Below are 25,549 nucleotides of genomic sequence, written 5' to 3' on the forward strand. Positions count from 1 at the left end.
TCATCCACATGCTTCAAAACTGTACCTAAGTTTATCATGGGAAAGGTATCTAAAAAGATACTAGTGTCTTAATGGTTCGTAACAAGAAGTCCCTTGATTTGAAAAATTCACATAATGTCTGCAAATTTGATAGCTTTTGGAAACAAGAGTTTCAAAAAGAAATGCAATGCATACTATGCACATAACTCTTCAGGCAACCACAACAAAGATTAAGATTCCATATATTTTGATAGAAAGAAAGAAGAGGGAAATATAAAATAAAGGGCAAAACTTTGAAAGGAGAGAAGACTATAGCCTTAAAAAAATTGTCAAAATAGGAGAACAATTTAATGAGACTGAATTCAATGAATAAAAGGGATTTAGATTTTAGCACATGGATGCAAAATGAAAAGACTGCAGTAATGTTGGGCCTCAGAAAGGATCTTCGAAATTGTACTATACAGAAGTAGGCATTTCAGCCTCTTGAGCCTAGTCTTCCTTCGCAACATCATTTTCCCGTACTATCTTCGTAACCTTTGATATTTTTAATAATTATAAGTCTATGCCCTTAACATACTTAATGACTGAACATCCAGAGTCCTTTGGTATTGAGAATTCCAAAGACTCACTATTCCCGAGGAGATTCTAAGTCCTAAATTACTTACCCTTATTCTAAGGCTGCATTCCCTGGATGTAGAACGCCAGCCAAGGGAACCATCCTTTCTGCATATACCCTCTAAAGCCCTATAATAATTTTCTATGGCTGTGACATGTCGTCTTTTTCTTCTAAACTCCAGAGAATACAGGGTCAATCTCTACAGTCCCTTCTCAGTGGACAACTCCAACATCCCTAGAATCAATGTGGGGTATTTCTTGCTGCACTCAGTGAGTGTCAGGGGTATCTTTCCTTGGGTAAGGAGCCCAAATCTACACCGAATAATCCAGGCGCAGTTGCACCAAAGCCTCGATTGTATTACATTTAGAATATTGCATTCAGTTTTGGGAATTTCACTTTACACAGAATGTCAAGGTCAATGAAAAGATACTGAAGAGACAACAGTTTTGAAGATTACACTAGAGAAATTTGGTTTTACACCTAAAGATGTATGATACTGATAGACACAAAGAACTGCAGATGCGAGTAATCTAGAACAAAAACAGAATGCTGGAGAAACACAGTGGGTCTTGCAGCAGGCAGCATCTGTAGAGAGAAAGTTTCACTGGGTCACTGGACTCGAAATGTTTTTGTTTAAAAATATTGAGTTTTGTCGAGGTAAATATGGAAGAAAAATTCTCATGAACAACGTCTGACTAGGAAAGATCATAAATTGAATTTAGTCAATTGTAAAATGAAGGAAGCATGAAGTGATTTTCAAAACAAAATCAAGAAACTTGTTAGAATGTGAAATGCTTGGTCGGAAACAAAGTGGAAGCAGTGTTCACAATTTCTTCTAGAAAGCAAAGTGGATAAATATTTGTAAAATAAGAACAATAAATGGCACTGGGGAAAGGAACAAATGAAGAGCTCTTTCAGAGATGTGACACAGGTATAAACAACACATACTGCATATTCTATGATATTGTCCAAAATAAATTAACTTTTTACTGATAGACCTTAACTATATTTTAAAATTCATTCACAGGATGTCGGCATCGCTGGCTAGGCCAGCATTCATTGCCCACCCCTAATTTCCCAGAGGGCAGTTGAGAGTCAACCACATTGCTAGTGCTTGAAAATCAAAATATATTTGAAATGAAGAATACTCACATAGATTGCCATTGATAATTTTACTGTAGTCCACCTGTCCTCGCATAGCTCGTATCCGTTTCAACTTTGCCTCCTGACTCTCCATACGTTCTTTCAATTTTTGTAATTTTTCACTTTCTGAAATAGACTGCTGCTGACGCCGCTCTTGTTGTTTCAGATAACGTAAACGCTGCTCCTTTGGGAAAAAGAGGAACCAAGTACTGATATTTGATTCTGCTTCTTCAAATTAAAATCTTGCAACACAAATACGGACACTACATTACAGGGTAAAGCAACATGTGAGTATTTAAACCAAAAGCAGAATACTGTGGATACTAGAAATCTGAAATAAGAGCAAAAAGTGCCATAATTACCAAGCAGGTTTGGCAGCATCTAGTGAAAGAGAAACACAGATGATGCTGCCAGATGACTGAATATTTCTAGCATTGCTTATACCTAAATTGCAATATTACAATTTTGCATTTAAAAGCCTCCATTTGCTGTGCTGCAGAGACACAAGGTATCTTAAAGTGAAGATTAAGTACTATGATAGATTGATTTGTGGAACAATACCTTGTTTCAGATTTATGACAGATCAAGAGTGTTGGCAGGCAAGAAGAGAACTTTGTGTCAGAGGTTTACTCTGTTGAATGGCAACAATGTGACTCTGCCTACATTTCCCTTGCAAATCCAATTTGGTATTCTTGCTTGTCTTCAGAAGCCAGCAAATCACATTGCAAAATGATTTACAGAGCAGTGAAGTATGAGAATGCAAAATTAAGTGGATGTTCTGTTTATCTAAACTTGAACCTTGAATGAGTCTATGTTGGCTATTATGTTTTCACAAGTACTTATACAAATCCAGCGGTCACCAGATAATTTTGTAAAAGAAAATCACAAAATCAAGCCATCAATTAAAGCGTTAAGTTTAAAGCAGAATCTAAGCAGTATGAGAATATGAAATTTTGCTGGGAGCAAATTCTCAGTATTGTAGACAGAGGGAGGTATGAGATGGCCTTACTATCTCTTGCACCTCCGAGCTTGTTTACTCTAAATGAGATCTCTTGCAAGAAAGGACTATTATGATCCTCAAGAACCTTTCTTTGCCAAAAAATTTGAACTAAACACAAGAGCAGCTTGTTTCTAATTGCTGCAGGCCCAGAACATTTCTTAAAAAGCCAACATGTGCAGACAGGGAGACAAACTCAACCACTTTGTGGGACCCCAGAGTCAAGTTGGAAACTGAATTTCCTTTAAAGTTTGAGATAAAGTCACACAATACTATTGAGAAATTATTCTGGATTGTATATAATCTAAATCACATATACTTGTTTGAATATTCAATTGCTTCTTAAGATAATTTTTTAAGATTTTTAAATCTTAAAAAATTAACTTTAAAGTAGAATTGTCATGTTACAACTATTTTTAGTTATCACAGACTTCTCAATACTGCAATGAATTCGGAATTGATTCTTATAATGAAGCCATAAGTATTAAGGGTGTAGTCTCATACTTAATCCTCATTATCACAAACACAGATAACAAGAACATAGAACTCTTAATTAAGGATTTTCAAAGATTTTAACTGGTTAACTTACAGCAAGTTGTTTCTGCTGTAATATTCCTACAGAAATATTCTGTTCGGAAACAATTTTGCAAGTCTGAAAAGTTTCCAAACTTGGTAGACATTTCTTTGCAGGAGTTGAGAGTGTGGTCCTGGAAAAGCACAGGTCAGGCAGCATCCGAGAAGCAGAAAAATCAATGCTTCGGGTAAAAGCCCTAAATCAGGAATGAGGCTGGGAGCCTTGGGGGTGGAGAGATAAATGGGAGGGGAGTGGGGGTGGGGATGGAGGGAAAGGTAGCTGAGATTGCAATAGCTGGGGTTAATGGTGATAGGTCAGAGGGGAGGATGGAGTGGATAGGTGGGAAGTAAGACAGACAGGTCATGACAGCAGTGCTGAGCTGGAAGGTTGGAACTGGGATAAGGTGGGGGAGGGGAAAAAGAAGAAACTAGTGAAACCCACATTGATGCCATGGGGTTGCAGGGTCCCGAGGCAGAAGATGAGGCTTTCAGGCATTGGGTGATAAGGGAGTGGCGATGGAGGAGGCTCAGGACCTGCATATCCTCGGCAGAGTGGGAGGGGGAGTTGAAGTGTTCAGCCAGGAGGGCAGTGCGGTTGGTAGGTGCAGGTATCACGAAGATGTTCTCCAAACTGCTCTGCGAGTAGGCATTCTGTTGCCCCAATGTAGAGGAGACTGCATTGGGAGCAATGGACACAGTAAATGACATGCAGAAGTGCAGGTGAAACTGATGATGTGGAAGGCTCTTTTGGGGCCTTGGACAGAGATGAGGGGGAGGTGTTGGCATAGGTTTTGCAAATCCTGCTGTGGCAGGGGAAGGTGCCGGGAAGGGAGGGTGGGTTGTTGGTGGGAGTGGACCTGACGGGATAGCTGCGGAGAGAACAGAAAGTGGATCGGGGTGGGGAGGGAAATATATTTTTAGTGGTGGGATCTGTTTATACGTGGCAGAAATGGTGGAGGAGGATGCGATGTAAACGGAGGTTGGTGGGGTGGTAAGTGAGGATCGGGGGTTTCTGTCCTTCTTGCGGTTGGAGGGGTAGGTTTTGACGGTGGAGGTACAGAAAGTGGATGAGATGCGCTGGAGAGCATCAACTACCATGTGGGAAGGGAAACTGCAGGACCCAATTTTTGGCTAAGTAGCTGAGTAAGTTCCCTCAATGATTTGAAATCTTCTTAGTTGAGGTTTTAGGTTTCCTACAAATTTGACTGGATAGTTTTATCTTGCCGGGGATAAAGTTAGTAAAACTATTGACAACTTCAGTGTCAAGGAACTTCTAACACAAATTTTAGTCCCTTTCACCAGTCAATAACATTGAGGTTGACTGTAATAACTCCATGAGGTAAAAACAATGACTGCAGATGCTGGAAACCAGATTCTGGATTAGTGGTGCTGGAAGAACACAGCAGTTTAGGCAGCATCCAAGTAGCTTCTCGGATGCTGCCTGAACTGCTGTGCTCTTCCAGCACCACTAATCCAGAATGTAATAACTCCATACCACCTCATCCAGTATTACCCAACTCAGTGACAGCCAAAAAATCAAGGCTGTCCCTTGTTCATTTTTATAGCTCAGTATCAGTTACAGCATATATTCTATACTGTTATCTGATGGCTTTATCTCAAAACTCTTATAGCTGATTTGTGTCATGACTTAATTGAGAAGTGTGCGCTGATAATTGCGTACTTAACACTAAGCAGTCACAGTCTAAAACTGTGCAGTGTGTAAAATCACATGAGACTAGCAAGATGACAATGTACCTGACTGACTACTTCTAAAGACAAAGGCCATTCATGTCAGCTTTCACCAGTAATAGAAAATACAGCAACAAAAGAGATTTATACCCAATTCCTCAATTAGAAGATTATACTGACAGGGTTGGGAGTGCTTCATTCCTCTTTAAGATTCATTTATGCAAGGGATACTGACATGTACCACTAATGTAGCTATAAAGATATCAACCTTTGACATAATGCATTTGCTATAACAACGTAGAGTGATGCTATTTAGTTTTAGAACTATAAGTACTATAACATGACTTAAGAATCAAGGTCATAACTAGATAGATGCTGCAGCTTTTTCACACTCTGATAACTATGGTATGTTTTGCAGAACCCTTATGAAGTCTTGGCTGCTTATCGTAAAATGCCTGCTTATTGACACAAGTTTCCTGTACTCCTCCATGTACCACGAAAAGGATTTCACATACTCTTTAGAATTTCTCCTTACAGCATTTGGCAGACCATTCCTTGTCTGCAGATCTATGAGGATGCCTTCGCCTCATCAGAACTTCGCTTTTAAAATAACATATTGGGAATTCCTTCAGTCACACTTTCAGTGTGAGCTCACTGTATTAATTTGCTTATCTTTGAATTTGCTTTCTGAACCTCAACTAATTAAAATATAATCACCTTATTGTTCTTTTGAATCAGCTCATTCTTGAAAAAAAGGTTCTGTTACTCTAACATCCGTTTGTCATAGTATTTTGATTGCTGGTAACAGACTCTGCTTAACTACTATTCTGGTTACCACAGGATGGAGAAGTCATAGAGATGTACAGCATGGAAACCTGGAACTTGTTCCTGTAACTGTTTGCCACTTGAAGCTCATTTCAGTGATTATACATATAGCTATAACTTTTATTCTTGCCAAATAATTACTCTGGAGTGAATCAATTTCATCCACGGGCAATTTCTTAATAACTCTTACTATATCACTGCTTCAGACAGAAGTTGCACTCTAACCTCACCTTGTGCGTCAATATGAAATATTGACTTATTTAATTTACTAACATTTTGGCTTTCATTTTTGAAGGAAAGACTACATCGTTCTCCAGCAAAAGAGTTATGGGTTTAATTGCATTATTTGAAGAAAGAAGGGTTATCTTTCCTTTCGACAAAAAAATTTCACATCTCTCAGTTAACTTGTTCACCTCACCTGCATTCACAACAGGTTTAACTTCCAGTTTCTTGGTTGTAATTAAGACTTCAACTTGGTCTCTGGTATTTCCTTTTGAGAATTCCTTTATCAGACTCACTCTTACAAACCCGCCGAGTCACTTTTTTTTTTACAGCACAGAGAGAGGTCCTTTGACCTATCCTGTCAGTGTCAATCCAACTGCCATCTATTCTAATTCCATTTTCCACCATTTGTCTCATAGGCTTGGGTGTTATATGCTCATCTAAATAGTTTTAAATGTCTTGAGGATTTCCACCTCCAACACCCTTTCAGGCAGAGATATGCAGATATCCAAAACTGTCTGGATGAAAAGTTGTTTCCTCAAATCCCCTCCAAACTTCCTGCTACTGACCTTAAATCTGTGCCCTTGGTTATTGACCACTCTGTGGAAGAAACAGTTTCTCGCTATCTACCCTGTTTATATCCTTCAACCTTGCAGACCTCAATCTTCTATGCTCTAAAGAAAATAACCCAGCCTATCGCGTCTCTCTCATGGCAGCATTGCTCCAGCTGAGGCAACATCCCGGTGGAAAAAACCCCAAGGAATTACTGATGCTGGAAGTCAGACACAAAAACAGGAAATGTTGGAAAAAATGAAGGTCTAGCAACATCAGTGGAAACAAAGTGACACTTCCTTTCCTTGACCTGTCCATCTCCAGTTCAGGGAATAAATTATCCACTGCTTGCCACTGACTCCCATAGCTACTTTCACTGCAGCTCTTCCCACCTCACACCTTGCAAGGATTCTATCCCATGCTTCCAGTTCCTTCACCTACATCAGATTGGTCGGATGATCCCATCTTCCAAAACAGTGTTGCTGACATGTCTTCCTTCTTCCATAACATGTGGTTTCCTGTCCACTGCGATTCCGGATTGATTTTCATGCTCCTCGGATGCTGCCTGACGTGCTGTGCATTTCCAGCAACACTCTAATCTCCAGCATCTGCAGTCCTCACTTTTGCCTGCCCACTGTGGTTGACAGAGTCCTCAACCGCATCTGACCTATCACCAGTCCTACACCCTTGCCACTTTCCATCATTCACAGTCAGTGATCAGGTCCCCCTTGTTCTCACTTAACAACCCCACCACCCTCCACATTCAAAGGATCATTCTCCATCATTTCAGACAACTCCAGCAGAACGCCACCACCTTACATCTTCCTCTCACTCCCCTTGTCTGCATTTCGTAAGGATCATTCCCTCACGGGCACACTAGCACATTCCTCAACCACCAACACCATCCCACCTTCCCATAGTTCGTTCCCACGTAACCACAGAAGGTGCAACACCTGCTCCTTCACCTCCTCCCTGCTCACCAACCAAAAGCCTAAACAGTCTCTCCAGGTGAAGCAGCATTTCACCTGTACCTTCCCCAATCTTGTATATTGTATTCGCTGCATCCAATGTGGTCCACTCTACATTGGACAGACCAAACACATTCTGGGTGAATGCTTTGCAAAACACCTCCAGTCCGAGCACAGGCATGACTGACCTTCCTGTATTTGGTCGTTTTAACACAGCATCCTGCTCGTATGGGCACTTGTCTGTCCTCAGCATGCTGCAATGCTCCAGTGAATCACTGTGGAAACTGAAGGAGCAACATGCGATTTTCAGACTCTGCGGTTTACAAGCTCTTAAGATCAATATTGAGTTCAATATCTTCAAACTGCGAACTCATTCTTCCCTTTCTGTTAGTTTTGCTTGTAACATTCTCTGTCTCCTTCTCTCCCCTTAACCCATCCCTGTGGGACTGTCTGTTCTTCCCAGTTGGGCAATTAGACACACCATTGCTATGCCATTCTCACATTCCAATCACTTAATCTGAACCATTGACATCCTTTCTCTGCCAGCACTGCAACTGCTCCCCACCATTGTACAAATGTTGACGCCTCCACACTTTACATTTGCTCTGATGAAGAGTCATCTCGACTCAAAAAGTTAGCTTGCTTTCTCTCTATGGATGTTGCCTGACCTGCTGTGATCTCCAGCAATTTTTGTTTTCAGAGTTGTCATTAACCTGAAACCAGAGAAATGGCTAATAAGTTTGATTATATTCTGCTGATAACGTGATCTGAAAATGTAACAGTGACGTGAACAAAGTTTAAGTCCAAATCGACTTACACCCACCACGGATTGCAAACAGATAGTCAGGATTTCACATTAATTTACCTTACAATGTTATTATCCTGCTACAATGCAACTTTCACCATCAGTTTCCTTCCAAATTGTCCAAAACCATGTTAAAAAGTTCAAAAAGCTTCTCTTGAATTATCAGTTTCCCAAAGTCCCTGTGTGAAAATCTGTGTTCTGCTAAGAGCTGCCATATTAAATCACTCAAAGAAAAAAAATTCAACTGTATGAATTATATTCAAGTTAAGTTGTCATAGCCTTACCAGACCATAGGGCTGCTCTCTCATTACAGGAGAGAGAGATAACTGGTGGTGATTTAACCTGAGGGCTACCATATCTTAGGTGAGGGGAGAGGTGGCGATGATGAGTCCTTCATGGATCAGCCAGTGACAGGAAATGAATCCACAATGTTGGTATCACACTGCTTCACAAACGAACCATCCAGCCAAATGAGCTAAATCGAATTATACTATTCTCACAAGACAAATCCTTCGACTGTGAATACTGCTTCTGGGATAATGAGACTTTTATGAAGCAACATTTCAATTGGTGGCAAAAGGGAATTCCTTGATTTTTCTCCTCCTCAAAAGAACCTGTGAAAAGCTGTTCACCCTGCCCATGTCAGCAGTTAAGCTCGACTGGAACCTCCTCCAGTCTTTTCTGATCTATCAAGGTAAACCTCTACTCTTTTCTCCCACAAATGTTTATCCAACTTTGCTTAGCCAATCTCTGTGGTAGTTGAGTCCCAGTTCCTCACCACTTCTTCTGAATACCCCATTTGATTTCAGGGTGGCTGTCTTAATTATTTGATTATTTACTAAATAATATGACCACCTTGCTATTTTTGCTCAAACAAAATCTCACACGTCATTGCCAATTGTGTGACCACAGCAAAAAGTTATTAACATATTTTTTGTAATTTACCGTAGTATTCTGCAATCAGTCAGTTTGCTGTTGTTAAGATACAAAATATTCAGTTTCAGTATAAGAAATCCCTTCTATGGCTTCTCAGTCCAACAGCAAGTCTCAAATATTCTACCTATTCCAAATTATAATACCAAACTGAAGTATATTAAAGATCAGCAATGGTTTCAGAAGGCAAAAGTACATGGATATTAACTTAGGATTGTGGCTTGCAATATATAAAAAGCAAATCAGATCAAGGGAACCTGGAGGGCAAGGTTAATTAGACTAGTGAGACTTTGTAAAATCAGCCAGTTATGTAATAGTGGAAACCTTTGAACAGATTGCATCTTCACCTGTCAGTTAAGGAAGGATAGAAAATAAAATGGTGCAAAGAAAGTATACTGCTTTTGTTATAAAATGATTCTAAGAGCCATGAAATAGTTTCATAAGGATAAATCACTTCGCTTCCAGACCTTTTTTTAAAATATTCTTTGATGGAATGTCAGCATTCCTGGCAAGGCCAGCATTTATTGCTCATTTCTAACTGCCCTTGAGAAAGTGATGTTGAAACACCTTTTTGAATTGCAGCGACTCCATGTTGTTAGGGTTCCAAGATTTTGACCCTGCAGCAGCCGAGAAACAGCACATACAATTTCAAGCCAAGGATTAAAAACTAACCAAATAGTAAATTGGAGAAAACTTCAGAATGATGGCTGAACTTAAGTGGAAAGTACTGGGGTATGCTTGCCCACCTTGTTTTCCTAAAACGAACATTAAGATCTGTGAAGTAATAAGACAATCATGCCAACAATAGTTGCTACCTAATCAAAGGAGAAAACAATAGCCTGATACTTTTGCAACCATACAACTGCGGGTTAAAAAGCTTTTGCCCCTGCAGAATTGGAACCTGATGATGTGAACACAGAAAAAGATTTGGATCGATAAACTTAAATTAATAAAATCTGTGTAGAAGATGATGCTGTAATTGCTTATGAAGTTGGTCAGATTTTGACACATTTAAAAATAGTGCAGATAGTTCCACAGAAGAATGCATAGCAGAAATCATTGGATTAGATACAGGACTGCAGAAATTTCAGCTGAAAATCCTTCAATCTGTGCTAGTATTTAAGTTATTAGACTCTGCAAACATATCGAGTAAAAAATGACTAAGTTTTTTTAGTTAAATTTGCAGAAAGACAAACTGTGCGAACAAATGTTGGAATCACCAAAAAAAGAATTCTTGGAAAGCACTGTTCAAAGTGCAAATGAGATAATCTGTCATATGACAAAAAAAAAGGAGGGCACAATATAATTAATGAGTTGATGAAACCCTCTCAATACATATCAATACACAGTACAAAAGAACTTCAATGGAAATGAGGACAGAAAATGTTTTAAATATTCTGAAGTAAAAAGAATTTGGGATTTGTAATAAAAGAATGAACACCAGAAATGTCTAAAGTGTAGTCAATGGATATTTTTGGCACAATTCAAAACAAAATAAAAGTCAAAAATTGTCCCAAATAGTTCACAGATTCCAAAACTAAATACAAACATTAGGTTTGGAGGAAGATCTTGGAAATATGGATCAAAGATAGGCCTTTATGAGTTACAAGAATTTTCAGGCCAGTGATAATTATGTTTGTGCCAGAGTCTATCAACTGTGCTGCTGTGTACAGCAGAAATATGTCTACAGTGTGTGCATTGGACTGGCTAAAATGACACCAAGACTCTGAGTAATAAGAATTAGGACAAAGTTAAGGAATTGTAGAATTCCTTGGTTTCAGGTTTGGAATGATGAAACGCTACAATCTTGTAAAATAATTATTCCTTGTAAAATAGTTGGAATAAATCATTTTATTACAACAGTAATAGTACTGTATGCAATGCATAAAGCATTGACAAAACAAGATGCAGAAAACAATGAAACTATTATGTTTAGAAAATCTCTGAAATTGAAATTTACATAATTGGGACATTATTGTATTCCTTTAATGGAATATAACCTCCCCATTCAAAAAATTCAAATGATATTAACAGAGGACAGAAACTTGGAAGACAAAATTTAATTGCGTTAAAACTACAAAGGCTATACATTGAAAAGATTAAAAAGATTTCGTAGAGGACATAAGAATAAGGGAAGAAAAATTCAATGAATAACCCAGTAGCAACTTAAGAGATAAAGTGATAGATAAGACTGGTAAGAAATATGAAAGGACAAAGTTTTAATTTGTAGGAAATCTGCGCTTAGCACAGGATTTCAACAAGGTAGTGGTCATGGACCTAAAAGTGCGGAATAAAGAAAGTAAACCATTTTACATTTCGTAGATTTAGCAAGAGAGAAAGAAACCTATACTGTTAACTGACACAGCAGTGAATCTGTACAGTTACTGCCTTTACCGTTTGAGATCATGTATCCCTAGACATCGGAATGTGTCTTGGAAAAATGAACAGACAGCAAAGTTCACAATTGACCTTGGATGAATCTGTGTGGGAGAGCTCACAGCACAGGAACTGATAAGTGCACAGTTTTTAACATGTAACCTTGCTATACGTCTGCAGGAGTGAACAGAGTGGGTTCTGACTTGATTATATGTTTTATTTAGATCAGTCTCTTGATTAAATTTCAAAAATATAAACCATAAGTACTAAATTAGGCTGGAGCACTTTATTTAGGACAAAAAGACGGGGCTATTTTCTGGGTCTGTAGATTGTGAAGGAGCAAAGATGGCCATTAGTAGAGTGATATGCTCTTTCAATTGGATGTGGGAGTTTAGGGAGAGTTTCCATGTTTATGATGATTATGTCTGCAGTAAGTCTGTTTGGTTGTGAACCCTATTGAATCGCATGGATCAGCTGAACAACAGTTAGAGACAATGAGGAATTTACAAGAGCTAGGGAGTGTGATGGATGACAGTTATAGGAAGGAAGAAAAGTCACAGATACAGTCAGGTAGATGGGTTAACTCCAGGAAAGATAGGAGGGGTAGGCAAGTAGTGCAGGAGTCTTCTGTGGCTATCCCCATTTTAAACAAGCATGCTGTTTTGGAAAATGTAGGGAGTGATGGACTCTCAGTGGAATGTAGTACAAACAACCAAGTTTCTGGTATTGAGACAGGCTCTAATGCAATGAGGGGTACATCAGGTTCCAAGCAATCGACAATGATACATCTCCCTGGTGCCAGACTCAAGGATGTCTCAGAGAGGGTGCAGAATGTTCTCAAAAGGGGAGAGGGACCAGCAGGAGGTCACTGTACATATTGTAACTAATACAGGAAGGGAAAAGGATGAGATTCTGAAGGAAGAATATTAAAAGTTAGACAGGAATTTAACAAGGAGGTCCTCGAGAGTAGTAATATCAGGATTACTCCTGGTGCTACAAGCTCGTGAGGGTAGGAATTGGAGGATAAAGCAGATGCAGAATTGTGTGGCTGAGGAGTTGGTGCAGGGGAGAAGGGTTCACATTTTTGAATCACTGGAATCTCTTCTGGAGTAGAAATGACCTGTGAAGGATGGACTGCACCTGAATTGGAAGGGGACTAATATACTGATAGGGAGATTTGCTAGAGCTGCTCGGGAGGATTTAAACTAGTAAGCGGGAGGGGGGGGATCAGTGAGGAAAGAGATCAATCTGAGATGGTACAATTGCAAAAGAGAGCAAGTCAAACAGTTAGCGCAGGAAGGAACAAAGCAGAGAACAAGGTAGAACTGATAAATTAAACTGCATTTACTTCAATGCAAGAGGTCTAACAGGGAAGGCAGATGAATCCAGGGCATGGTTAGGAACATGGGACTGAGATATCATAGCAATTACAGAAATGTCACTCAGGGATGGACAAGACTGGCAGCTTAATGTTCCAGGATACAAATGCTACAGGAAGATAGAAGGGGCGGGGGAAGAGTGCAAGAGAGGAGTGGGAGTGGTGTTTTTGATAAGGGATAGTATTACTGCAGTACTTAGGGAAGGTATTCCTGGGAATATATCCAGGGAAGTTATTTAGGTGGAACTGAGAAATAAGAAAGGGATGATCACCTTATTGGGATTGTATTATAGACTCCCTAAATAGTCAGCAGGAAATTGAGAAACAAATTTGTAAGGAGATCTCAGTAATCTGCAAGAATAATAGGGTGGTTATGGTAAAGGATTTTAACTTTCCAAACATAGACTGGGACTGTCATAGTATTAAGGGTTTAAATGGAGAGGAATTTGTCAAGTTTATACAAGAAAATTCTACATCCAGTATGTGGATGTTCCTACTAGAGAAGGTGCAAAACTTGACCTACTCTTGGGAATAAGGCAGAGCAGGTAACCGAGATATCAGTGGGGGAGCACTTTGGGGCCAGAGACTATAATTCTATTACTTTTAAAATAGTGATGGAAAATTAGATCAGATGTAAAAGTTGAAGTTCTAAATTGGAGGAAGGCTATGTTTGATGGTATTAGGCTCGAACTTTCAAAAGCTGATTGGGGGCAGATATTTGGAGGTAAAGGGACGGTTGGAAAATGGGAAGCCTTCAAAAATGAGATAATGAGATAGCACATTCCTGTTCGAGAGAAAGGAAAGGCTGGTTCATGTAGGGAATGCTGGATGACGAGAGAAATTGAGGTTTCGGTTAAGAAAGAGGAGGAAACATATGACAGGTAGAGAAAGGAGAGATCGAGTGAATCCTTTGAAGAGTATAAAGACAGTACAAGAATACTTCAAGGGGAAATCAAGAGGGCAAAAATTTGGGCATGAGGTAGCATTGGCAAACAGAACATAGAACATTACAGCACAGTACAGGCCCTTTGGCCCTCGATGTTGCACTAACCTGTGGAACCAATCTGAAGCCCATCTAACCTACAGTATTCCATTTTCATCCATATGTCTATCCAATTAAGGTTGGCAAGTCTACTACTGTTGCAGGCAGTGCGCTCCACGCCCCTACTACTCTGAGTAAAGAAACTACCTCTGACATTGTCCTATATCTATCACCCCAATTTAAAGCTATGCCCTCTTGTGCTAGCCATCACCACCCAAGGAAAAAGGCTCTCATTGTCTACCTATCTAAACCTCTGATCATCTTATATATCTCAATTAGGTCACCTCTCAACCTTCTTCTAACAAAAACAACCTCAAGTCTCTTCAGCCTTTCCTCATAAGACCTTCCCTCCATACCAGGCAACATCCTAGTAAATCTCCTCTGAACCCTCTCCAAAGCTTCCATATCCTTCCTATAATGTGATGACCAGAACTGTATGCAATACTCCAAGTGCAGCCACACGAGTTTTGTACAGTTGCAGCATGACCTTGTGGCTCCGAAGCTCAATCCCCCTACGAATAAAAGCTAATACACCATATGCCTTCTTAACAACCCTATCAAACTGGGTGGCAACTTTCAGGGATCTTATGTACATGGACACAGAGATCTCTCTGTTCATTGACACTACCAAGAATCTTGCTATTTGCCCTGTACACTTTATTCCTGTTGCACCTTCCAAAGTGAGTCGCCTCACACATTTCCACATTAAAATCCATTTGCCACCTCTCAGCCCAGCTCTGCAGCTTATCAATGTCCCTCTGTAACCTGCAATATCCTTCAGCATTATCCACAACTCCACCGACCTTAGTGTCATGTGCAAATTTATTAACCCATCCTACGACACCCTCATCTAAGTCATTGATAAAAATAACAAACAGAAGTGGCCCCAAAACAGATCCTTGTCGTACACCACTAGTAACACAACTCTACGATGAACATTTTCCATCAACCACCACCCTGTCTTCTTCCAGCTTGCCAACTTCTGATCCAAACCGCTAAATCACTCTCAGTCCCATGCCCGTATTTTGTGCAATAGCTTACAAGGGGGAACATTATCAAATGTCTTACTGAAATCCATATATACCACATCAACCACTTAACCCTCATCCATCTGTTTGGTCACCATCTCAAAGAACTCAATGTTTGCGAGGCACGACCTAACCTTCACAAAACCTTGTTGACTATCCCTAATCAACTTATTCCTTTCTAAAGGATTATAAATCCAATCTCTTATAATTTTTTCCAACACTTCACACACAACCGAAGGAAGGCTCACTGGTCAATAATTACCAGGGTTATCTCTACTCTCCTTCTTGAGCAAAGGAGCAATATTTGCTATCCTCTAGTCGGTTGGCACTATTCCTGTAGACAATGACAACATAAAGATCAAAGTCAAAGGCCCTGCAATCTCCTCCCTGGCTTCCTAGAGAATCCTAGGATAAATCCCGTCTGGCCTAGGGGACGTATCTATTTTCACACTTTTCAGAATTGCTAACACCTCCTCCTTGCTAATGTCAAACCCGTACCTCAGTACTCTCCTCGACAACATTGTCTTTTTTCAGTGTGAATACTGACTAAAGATATTCATTTAGCGCTTCCCCTAGCTCCTCGGACTCCATGCACAACTTCCCACTACTATTCTTCATTGGCCGTAACATTTCTCTAGTCGTTCTTTTATTCCTGATATACCTATAGAAAGGATCAAGAAAAACCCTAAACCTATCTGCCAATGACTTCTCATGTCCCCTCTTGGCTCCTTTTACCTCTGTCTTTAGGTCACTACCACCAAACTGCTCACCCACCTCCAAATTTAACACTTGGCCAGCTTCATTACCCAGTCCTAAATCCAATGTGGCCTTGCCCCTTATTGGCTTGTCTACATACTGTGCCAGGAAACCATTCTGCACACATTGGACAAAAACTGACCCATCTAAAGTACTTGAACTATAGTATTTCCAGTCAATATTTGGAAAGTTAAAGACCCTACAACAACTACGCTGTTACTCTTGCTCCTATCCAGAATTATCTTTGCTATCCTTTCTTCAACATCTCTAGAACTATTCGGAGGTCTACAGAAAATTCCCAACAGAATGATCAATCCTTTCCTATTTTGAACCTCAGCTCATATTATCTCAGTTGACAAATCTTCAAACATCCTTTCTCCCACCTCAATACTGTCCTTGACTAACAATGGCACACCTCCCCCTCTTTTACCATCTTCTCTGTTCTTACTGAAACATCTAAATCCCTGAACCTGCAACAACCATTACTGTCCCTGCTCTTTCTTGTCCCCAAAATGGCCACAACATCAAAGTCCCAGCTACCAACCCATGCTGCAAGTTCACCCACCATATTGTGGATGCTCCTGGCTTTGAAGTAGACACACTTCAAATCAGCTTCCTGCTGCCAGTGAACTCTTGCAACCTTGAAACCATATTTCTGACCTCACTATTCTCAACCTCCTAGATACTGGAACTACAATTTAGGTTCTTGTCCCCCTGCTGAATTAGTTTAAACTCACCAGAACAGCATTAGGAAATCTCCCCCCAAGGATACTGGTAGCCCTCTGGTTCAGGTGTAGACCATCTTGTTGGTAGAGGTATCACCTACCCCAGAATGAGCCCCAATTATCCAGGAATCTATAAACAGGGCTAAGGAGAATCCAAAAGATTTTTAATAAATACATTAAGGGCAAAAGGGTGACTAGGGAGAGAATAAGGCCCCTCAAAGATCAACAAGACAGTCTGTGTGTGGAGCTACAGGAGATGGGAAAAATACTAAATGAGCATTTTGCATCAGTGTTTACTGTGCAGAACAACATGGAAGATACAGAATTTGGGGAAATAGATGGTGACATCTTGAAAAATGTCCATAAGCCAGAGGTGGTGGTGCTGGATATCTTAAAACACATAAAAGTGAATAAATCCCCAGGACCTGATCAGGTGTACCCTAGGACTCTGCAGGAATATTGCTGGGCCCCTTGCTGAGATATTTGTATCATCAATAGTCACAGGTGAGGTGCCGGAAGACTGGAGGTTGGCTAACGTGGTGCCACTATTTATGAAAGGTGGTAAGGAAAAGCCAGGAAACTATAGTCCAGTGAGCCTGACATCGGCGTTGGGCAAGTTGTTGGAAGGAATCCTGAGGGACAGGATTTACATGTATTTGGAAAGGCAAGGACTGATTAGGGATAGTCAGCATGGCTTTGTCATGGGAAACATGTCTCACAAACTTGATTGAGTTTTTTGAAGAAGCAACAAAGAAGATTAATGAGGGCAGAATGGTGGATGTGATCTATATGGACTTCAGAAAGGCGTTTGACAAGATCCCCCATGGGAGACTGGTTAGCAAGGTTAAAGATAATGGAATACAGGGAGAACGAGTCACTTGGATACAGAACAGTCTTGAAGGTAGAAGACAGAGGGTGGCTTTTCAGGCAGGAGGCCTGTGACCAGTGGTGTGCCACAAGGATCGGTGGTGAGCCCACCTTTTTTTTTGGTCATTTATAGAAATGATTTGGATGTGAACATAGGAGATGACACCAAAATTGGAGGTATAGTGGACAGCAAAGAAGGTTACTTTAGATTTCAACAAGATCTTGATCAGATGGGCCAAGGAGCTGAGTGGTGGCAGATGGAGTTTAATTTAGATAAATGTGAGGTGCTGCATTTTTGAAAACTAAATCAAAGCAGGATTTATACACTTAATGGTAAGGTCCTAGGGAGTGTTGCTGAACAAAGAGACGTTGGAGTGCAAAGTCACAGTGTCTTGAAAGCAGAGTCACAAATAGATAGAGTAGTGAAGGCGGCATTTGGTATGCTTTCCTTTAATGGTCAAAGCATTGAGTACAGGAGTTAGGAGGTTGTGTTGCAGCTGTATAGGCCATTGGTTAGGCCACTGTTGGAATACTGCATGCAATTCTGGTCTCCCTTCTATCGAAAAGATGTTGTGAAACTTGAAAGGGTTCAGAAAAGATGTATAAGGATGTTGCCAGGGTTGGAGGATTTGAACTAAAGGGAGAGGCTGAATAGGCTGGGGCTGTTTTCCCTGGAATGTTGGAGGCTGAGGGGTGACCTTATAGAGGCTTATAAAATCACGAGGGGCATGGATAAGATAAACAGACAAGGTCTTTTCCCTGGGGTGGGGGAGTCCAGAACTAGAGATCATAGGTTCAGGTTGAGAGGGGAAAGATATAAAAGAGACTTCAGGGATAACTTTTTCCACAGAGAGGGTGATGCGCGTATGTAATAAGCTGCCAGAGGAAATAGTGGATGCTGGCACAATTACATTTAAATTTAATTACAATTTAAAAGGCATTTGGATGGGTATATGAATAGGAAGGGTTTAGAGGGATATCTGATCGGCATGGATGAGTTGGACCGAAGGGTCTGTTTCCATGCTGTACATTTCTATGACTCTAAGCCAACAATACATAATAAACACAAGTAGTCTTCAAGATTGTTGGATACAGATTACAAATTTGCAGATTCTAAATAACTATAGAAAGTAATGAAAACCGGGTATCTCTCATGATTACACATTGCAGAGGTACGAGGATCAATCTATTGGAATAAACAGTTCGTTGGATGAAGGGTAGATAGGTTCTGATGATCAAAAATGAAACCATCCCAAAGGACAACTACAAAAGTGGGTACACTTAAGTTAAATATTTACCAAAAGTAGCCAATGGAGAAATGCAACCATTATAAATAGAGCAAAGAATGCCACAGGAAATTGTAAAAGGTTATTCAGTGCACAGGATGACAGGCAGGCGTTAAGGGTTGGTAACATCACATACAGAAGACAGGAAAACAAATTGTGAACTCAATTAGTGGCTCTCAGACATCATGACCCAGAAAGCGATGAAGAACCTTGGATCGAAATCCTTTCAATATCAGTGGAAGATCAAACAGTAACAATCCAGAAAGAGACAGAAGGCAGAATAGACAGCAGAGTTTAACAGGTCAAGGAATGCTGCCAGGAGCAGAGCTCATGAGATCAGAGTGTTTTAGTGGCTATGAACAAATTAATAGGCAAATTAATAAAAGTTGCTGAACAAATCATAAACCTGATGAGAGTTTGAGGTGTACATGGAGATGTCAGATCGGTGACAAAGACTTATCACATTAATGAATATGTATGAAAATGCTTCCCATAGGACGTACAGCTAAAGCAAGGCTCGAAAGATGCTTTGAAAAAAGTGCTGGGGCTCTAACATATAAGAGAGTAAACTCACCATTGGTAGGAATTGCAATTTTTAGCTTTTCTTAGTATCATTAGCAACAAATACTTGGGAATGTAGATCGATTGTTATTAAAGCTGCATTTCCGCAAAAACATCAACTGAATATGGAAGTGTTTCTTCACCTTCCAAAATCAGCAACAAATGCAGTAGGGACATTCTGGAAGTTTAATAAATGTGGATGCTTAAATGATGAATTTAGAATTTAGTAAATCTCAGTAAGGTTTGTCTTATTATATCTTAAATTGAAAGCAGATGTCATGTTTTATGGCACCATGGAGGGTAGCTTTCGGGCACCTTCATTATTCAAACAGATGTTTATTTTTTATGGGATAGGAGCAATTAATTTGAAAACATTCTCAAAAGTGAAAGTCAAACTTTAGGGGAAAGGACCACTGGTTTGGAAATCAGGCAGAATGTTTCGAGTGCTACTTAGAATTAGCAATCTTATTTTGAAAATGTCAGTAAGACCTCACAAAAAGATGCAACAGCTTCCAAAATGGAAACAAAGTAATTTGAAGTCTAACTGGCCAGAGTTGCCACCTTAAGAGTATGAAATCATGCCTAAAAAATTTACAAGAACTCTTTCAGGAGGTAACAAGCAGGATAGATAAAGGAAAAGCAGCATGGCAGCTCAGTGGTTAACACTACTGCCTCACAACGCCAAGGAGTCGGATTCAATTCCAGCCTCAGGCGACTGTCTGTGTGGAGTTTGCACCTGCTCCTCGTGTCTATGTGGGATTCCTCCGGGTGCTCTGCTTTCCTCCCACAATCCAAGGTCAGGTGAATTGGCCATGCTACGATTGCTCATAGTGTTCAGGGATGTTTAAGTTAGGTGCATTAGTCAGGGGTAAATGTAGGATATTAGGGTAGAGGAATGAATCTGGTGAGGGGTTTTGTGTTAGTCTTCGGAGGGTTAATGTGGAGTTGTTGAGCCAAAGGGCCTGATTCCACACTGTGCAGATTCTAAGCGCTGAATATAATGCATTTGGATTTTCAGAGGCGTTTAATAAAGTGCCACATGTTAGACTATTTAATAAGAGTCCATGGTGTTGCATGCAGTATATTTGCATGGATAGAGGATTGGCTAACTAATAGAAGACAGGTAGGATAACAGGACATTTTCACGACCGCAACTTGTAACTAACAATGGGCTGCAGGGATCAGTGCTGGGGTCACAATTATTTACAACGCATGTTCATCACTTGGATGAAGAAAGTCAAAATACTATTGCTAAGTTAGCTAATGACAGAAAAATACATGGAAAGGCAAGTGATCAGGGTGACACAAAGAATCTGCAGATGGATGATTGGACAAAAACTTGGCAGATGAAATATAATTAGGGAAATGAGATGTTATGCACTTTTCTGGGAAAAGTCGAGGAGCTGATCATTATTTAAATGGAGAAAGATTACAGAATTGAGGGGTTTGGAACCCTTTGTCCATGAGTCACAAAACGCTAGCATCAAAGTTCACTAAGTAATAGGAAAGGCAAATGAAATGTTGGCCTTCATTTAAAAGGAATTGAATAAAGAAGTTGGAGGTTTTGCTGAAACTATACACGGTACTAGTCAGACAAGAGCTGAAATACTGTGAACAGTTTTGGATTCCTTATCTAAGGACAAATGAAACGACATTGCAGGCAATCCAAAGGATCACTAGGCTGATAGCAGGTATGGAAGGACTACTACGATGATAGATTGAGTAGATTGGACCTGTATTCACTTGAATACAGAAGAATGACAGGCAACCTTATTGAAACATACTGGATTCATAGAAGATTCAACAGGAGCGGTTGCGAGGGGTCTTGGATGAGAAAGCATAATCTCAGAATAAGGAGTCACACATTTAGGACAAAGGAGGAATTTCTTCTCTAATGGTTGCAAATGCTTGGAATCCTGATAGATTTTTGATCTGTAAGGGAATCAAGGGTCATCGGGAAAAGGCAGCTAAGTGGAATCGAGGATCAGCTATTATAATCCTGCATGGTGGAGGAGATACAATGGGTTGAACGGCCAACTTCTACTCCTATGTTTTATTGTTTTATGACTACAAAAAAATCCCAAGGTGGAAAAAATTATTTGGATGAGCAAGACACAAGAATGTTTTCATTTGGAGATACCAGTAATATGAAATTTACTGTTTTTAGGTAAGTTAGCTCATAAACGTTGAAGATTTGTTTTCAGACATCTCATAGTCAGTGAGAATCTCTAGTGAAGCGCTGGTGGTATGTCCCGCCTCTTTATTTGCAGGTATTGATTTTTTAAGGTGTGTGATGTCATTTCCGATTCCTTTTTTTCCCCAAGGGAAGGTAGATAGGATCTAAATCGGTGTGTTTATTGATGGAGTTCTGGTTAGAACGCTATGCCTCTAAGAATTCTCATGTGTGTCTTTGTTTCGCCTGTCCTAGGAGGTGTGTCGTCCAATAAAAGTCGTACCCTTCTTTATCTGTATGTATCAAAACTAGTGATAGAGGGCTGTGTCAATAAAAAAAAGAGGTGGGACATTGCTTCACCACAGACTCTCACTGATGATGTCACCAAGTATGGTGACAAAATGTCTGAAAACAAACCTTCAAGCTCAGCGAGCTAACTTACATACTTACCATCAACATGAGCTACAAATCTTCTCAAAAACCGCGAACTTATTATTTTTTCCTGTTGAATATTTCAGATGGGTTCTGAAGTGCAATAGGGATTTTAATTTTTCTTTTTGGACAAGAAGGTAAATGCTGCCCTTCAGATTGCTTTTGGGCTCCCAACCAAAAGCAAAACTACTTTAGTTGCAGAAAGTCTTGCTCTTGTTGAGATAGCAGATGTGGTGCTTACATCAGGAAAAATAGTGGAAGAAATTCTCAGAAGGAACTCAGCAGCAACACATTGCTACATCAATAATGTCACAATAGCATAACCTACATACAACAAAATGTGTGAATTAAAAGAGAATGAGGATTAATGCCACAGTTTTAAAACAGATGTTGGAGAATATAGAAATCTTGGAAACAAAAGGGGTGGACAAAAACAGTCAGAATCCTATATGGAGAACAGAGAATGCTGTATGAAGATATAGAGTAAAAAATACACTTGAAACTTTCATGTACTATGCTCAGTTTTGCAAAATTAGCCATCACTCAGTACTTTTTGATTAGTTAATCTTTCCAGTTATAGGTGTATGATTTTATTTTCAAATGAAAAAAAAGGAATATGTAATCAATTAACAGAATCTACCAGCAATGTTCACGTTTCTGTGGCAGTGAATTCCACAGGCCTGGGTGAAGAAAGTTCTATTCATCTCAGTTCTAAAATATTCAGCTTTTATCCTTGAACTATGACCCCTAGTTCTGGAGTCTCCCAACACTGGGAACTTCCTGCATCTACCTGTCTAGTTGTGTTGAAATTTTATTAGCTTCTACGAGATCCTCCATCATTCTTCTAAATTCCAGTGAATACTGGAATACTAACAGATTCAACTTCTCATTCGTCAGTCCGGCCATGCCAGGAATCAATTTGTTAAGTCTTCAATACACTCTCTCTAGAGCAAAAATATACTTCCTCAGATAAGGAGGTCAAAACTGCACACAACATTCCAGGTATGGCAGCACCAATGCCCTGTATAATTACAGCAAGATATCCTTGTTCCTGTAGTTGAATGCTATGAAGGTCAACATACAGTTTGCCTTCTTCACTGTCTACAGCACCTGAGTACTTACTTGCAGCAACTGGTGAAAAAGAACATCCCGGCCTCATTGACCATTTCCCGCACTTAATTTAGTCATTCAAATAATAATGTCTTCCTTTTTTGCTGCATCTCCCATGCATTTGCCCATACACTCAGCCTGTGTCACACTGTCACACTGCAACACCACTGCATCCTCTTCACAGCTCACCCTCCCACCCAAATTTGAGATACCTGGATACTTTGAGTCACTATATTTAGTTCCCTGATATAAATCATTAACATATACAGTGAACAGCTAGGGCCATAGTACTTAGGCCTGAGCAAAAGACTGATATGTTCCCACTTTTTGTTTCCTGTCTGCTGACCAGTTTTCTATCCACCTCAATGCACTATCCCATGTGCATTAATTTTACACATTCATGTCTTATGGGGGACTTTGCCCAAAAAGCTTTCTGAAAGTCCTAATGAACCACACTCACTAGCTGCTCTGATCAACTCTACAAAATATTCCAGTAAATTAGTCAAGCATGATTTCTCTTTTGTAAATCTCTGCTGACTGTATTTGACTCTATCACTGCTTTCTAAGTGCCCTATCAATTTTTTTTTTTAATATACTGGATTCTGGCATCTTCCCCACATTATTAAGATAAAAACATGGAAGATAGGAGCAAGAGTTGTCACCTAACCTCTCTCCAGTCAGCCCTGCCTCAGCTGAGGGCCACACTCTCGCAGAATGGCAAAGGACCCACTCTGTACTACATCCTCAGGAGAATTCATACTCTCAACAAACAGTATTTCAATTCCATCTCAAACATCAAAAACTGTAAGTACAACAAACTTTTATCCACCCACCTCCATAACCAGCGCTCCTCAAACATTCCAGAAGATTCCCCTGGCCTCGGAAACGCCATTAGCCATGCGGCTGAAGCAGCTACCACCCCCACGCAGAGTGATGATGTCACTTCCGCCCACATCATGGCCACTCCCACAGCCACTTCCGGCCCTCACATCATCGCTGATGCCACACGCTCAGTGACTCCCGCCACCCCTACTGCCATGATCACCACCACTTCCACCCCCACCAGCGCCACTCACCTGCATTCTGCTGACACGGCCCCCACAGACCCCACTGTCACTATACCCACACCCCAGAACCCAGAGGGCAACATTACCCCTGCTCATGCCTCCACCCCCATTCCCCCCACCATCACACCCACTCCAGGTACTGGCTCCGACCCCACTCCCAGCTCCACACCCACACCAGATCCCAGCTCCCGGCCCTGCCGGGTTTTCACCATCCCTCCAGACCTCCCACTCACTGAGGACGAACGATCAGTCCTCAGCAAAGGACTCACCTTCATCCCCCTCCGTCCACGCATCAATGAATTTAATACACGACGTGACATCGAACAATTCTTCCGTCGCCTCCGCCTCCGAGCTTACTTTCACAATCAGGACTCCCGCCCACCTTCCGAGGACCCCTTCGCCCACCTCCAACACACTGCATCCACCTGGACACCCCGCGCTGGCCTATTACCTGCCCTCGACCTCTTCATTTCCAACTGCCGCCGGGACATTAACCGCCTCAACCTGTCGTTCCCCCCTCCCCCACTCCAACCTCTCACCCTCACAATGCGCAGCCCTCCAATCCCTCTGCTCCAATCCCAACCTCACCATCAAGCCAGCGGATAAAGGGGGCGCAGTGGTAGTCTGGCGCACTGACCTCTACACCGCTGAAGCCAAACGCCAACTCGAGGACACCTCTTCCTACTGCTCCCTTGACCGTGACCCCACCCCCCCATCACCAAACCATCATCTCCCAGACCATACAGAACCTCATCACCTCAGGAGATCTCCCACCCACAGCTTCCAACCTCATAGTCCGGGAACCCCGCACTGCCCGGTTCTACCTCCTTCCCAAGATCCACAAGCCTGACCACCCTGGCCGACCCATTGTCTCAGCATGCTCCTGCCCCACTGAACTCATCTCTACCTACCTTGACACTGTCCTATCCCCCCTAGTCCAGGAACTCCCCACATACGTTCGAGACACCACCCATGCCCTCCACCTCCTCCAAGACTTCCGTTTCCCTGGCCCCCAACGCCTTATCTTCACCATGGATATCCAATCCCTCTACACCTCCATTCGCCATGACCAGGGCCTCCAAGCCCTCCGTTTTTTCCTCTCCAGACATCCCCAACAGTACCCTTCCACTGACACTCTCATTCGTTTGGCCGAACTGGTCCTCACCCGTAACAATTTCTCCTTTGAATCCTCCCACTTCCTCCAGACCAAAGGCGTAGCCATGGGCACACGTATGGGCCCCAGCTATGCCTGTCTCTTTGTTGGCTATGTAGAACAGTTGATCTTCCATAATTACACCGGCACCACTCCCCACCTCTTCCTCCGCTACATTGATGACTGCATTGGCGCCACCTCGTGCTCCCGCGAGGAGGTTGAGCAATTCATCAACTTCACCAACACATTCCACCCTGACCTTAAATTTACCTGGACCATCTCTGACACCTCGC

General features: G+C 41.1%; 1 protein-coding gene and 1 long non-coding RNA gene across 4 annotated transcripts in view; one reads left to right on the forward strand and one right to left on the reverse strand.

Annotated features, from left to right (window-relative positions):
* The window catches only part of ppp1r13bb (protein phosphatase 1, regulatory subunit 13Bb), a 122,905-nt gene that overhangs the window by 35,369 nt on the left and 61,987 nt on the right, over positions 1 to 25,549 (reverse strand). For all 3 annotated transcript variants that reach the window (XM_072568599.1, XM_072568598.1, XM_072568600.1), the window contains exon 6: positions 1,748 to 1,922. In XM_072568599.1, the coding sequence (XP_072424700.1) occupies positions 1,748 to 1,922 (175 nt within the window). The remainder of the gene's footprint in view (positions 1 to 1,747; positions 1,923 to 25,549) is intronic.
* Positions 1,919 to 5,718, forward strand: LOC140476267 (uncharacterized). Its single transcript, XR_011960440.1, has 2 exons — positions 1,919 to 2,025; positions 5,416 to 5,718. It is a non-coding gene; the product is annotated as an uncharacterized lncRNA (long non-coding RNA).

This window comes from Chiloscyllium punctatum, chromosome 4 (genome assembly GCF_047496795.1).
Source record: "Chiloscyllium punctatum isolate Juve2018m chromosome 4, sChiPun1.3, whole genome shotgun sequence".
In the NCBI taxonomy this organism is placed as follows: domain Eukaryota; kingdom Metazoa; phylum Chordata; class Chondrichthyes; order Orectolobiformes; family Hemiscylliidae; genus Chiloscyllium; species Chiloscyllium punctatum.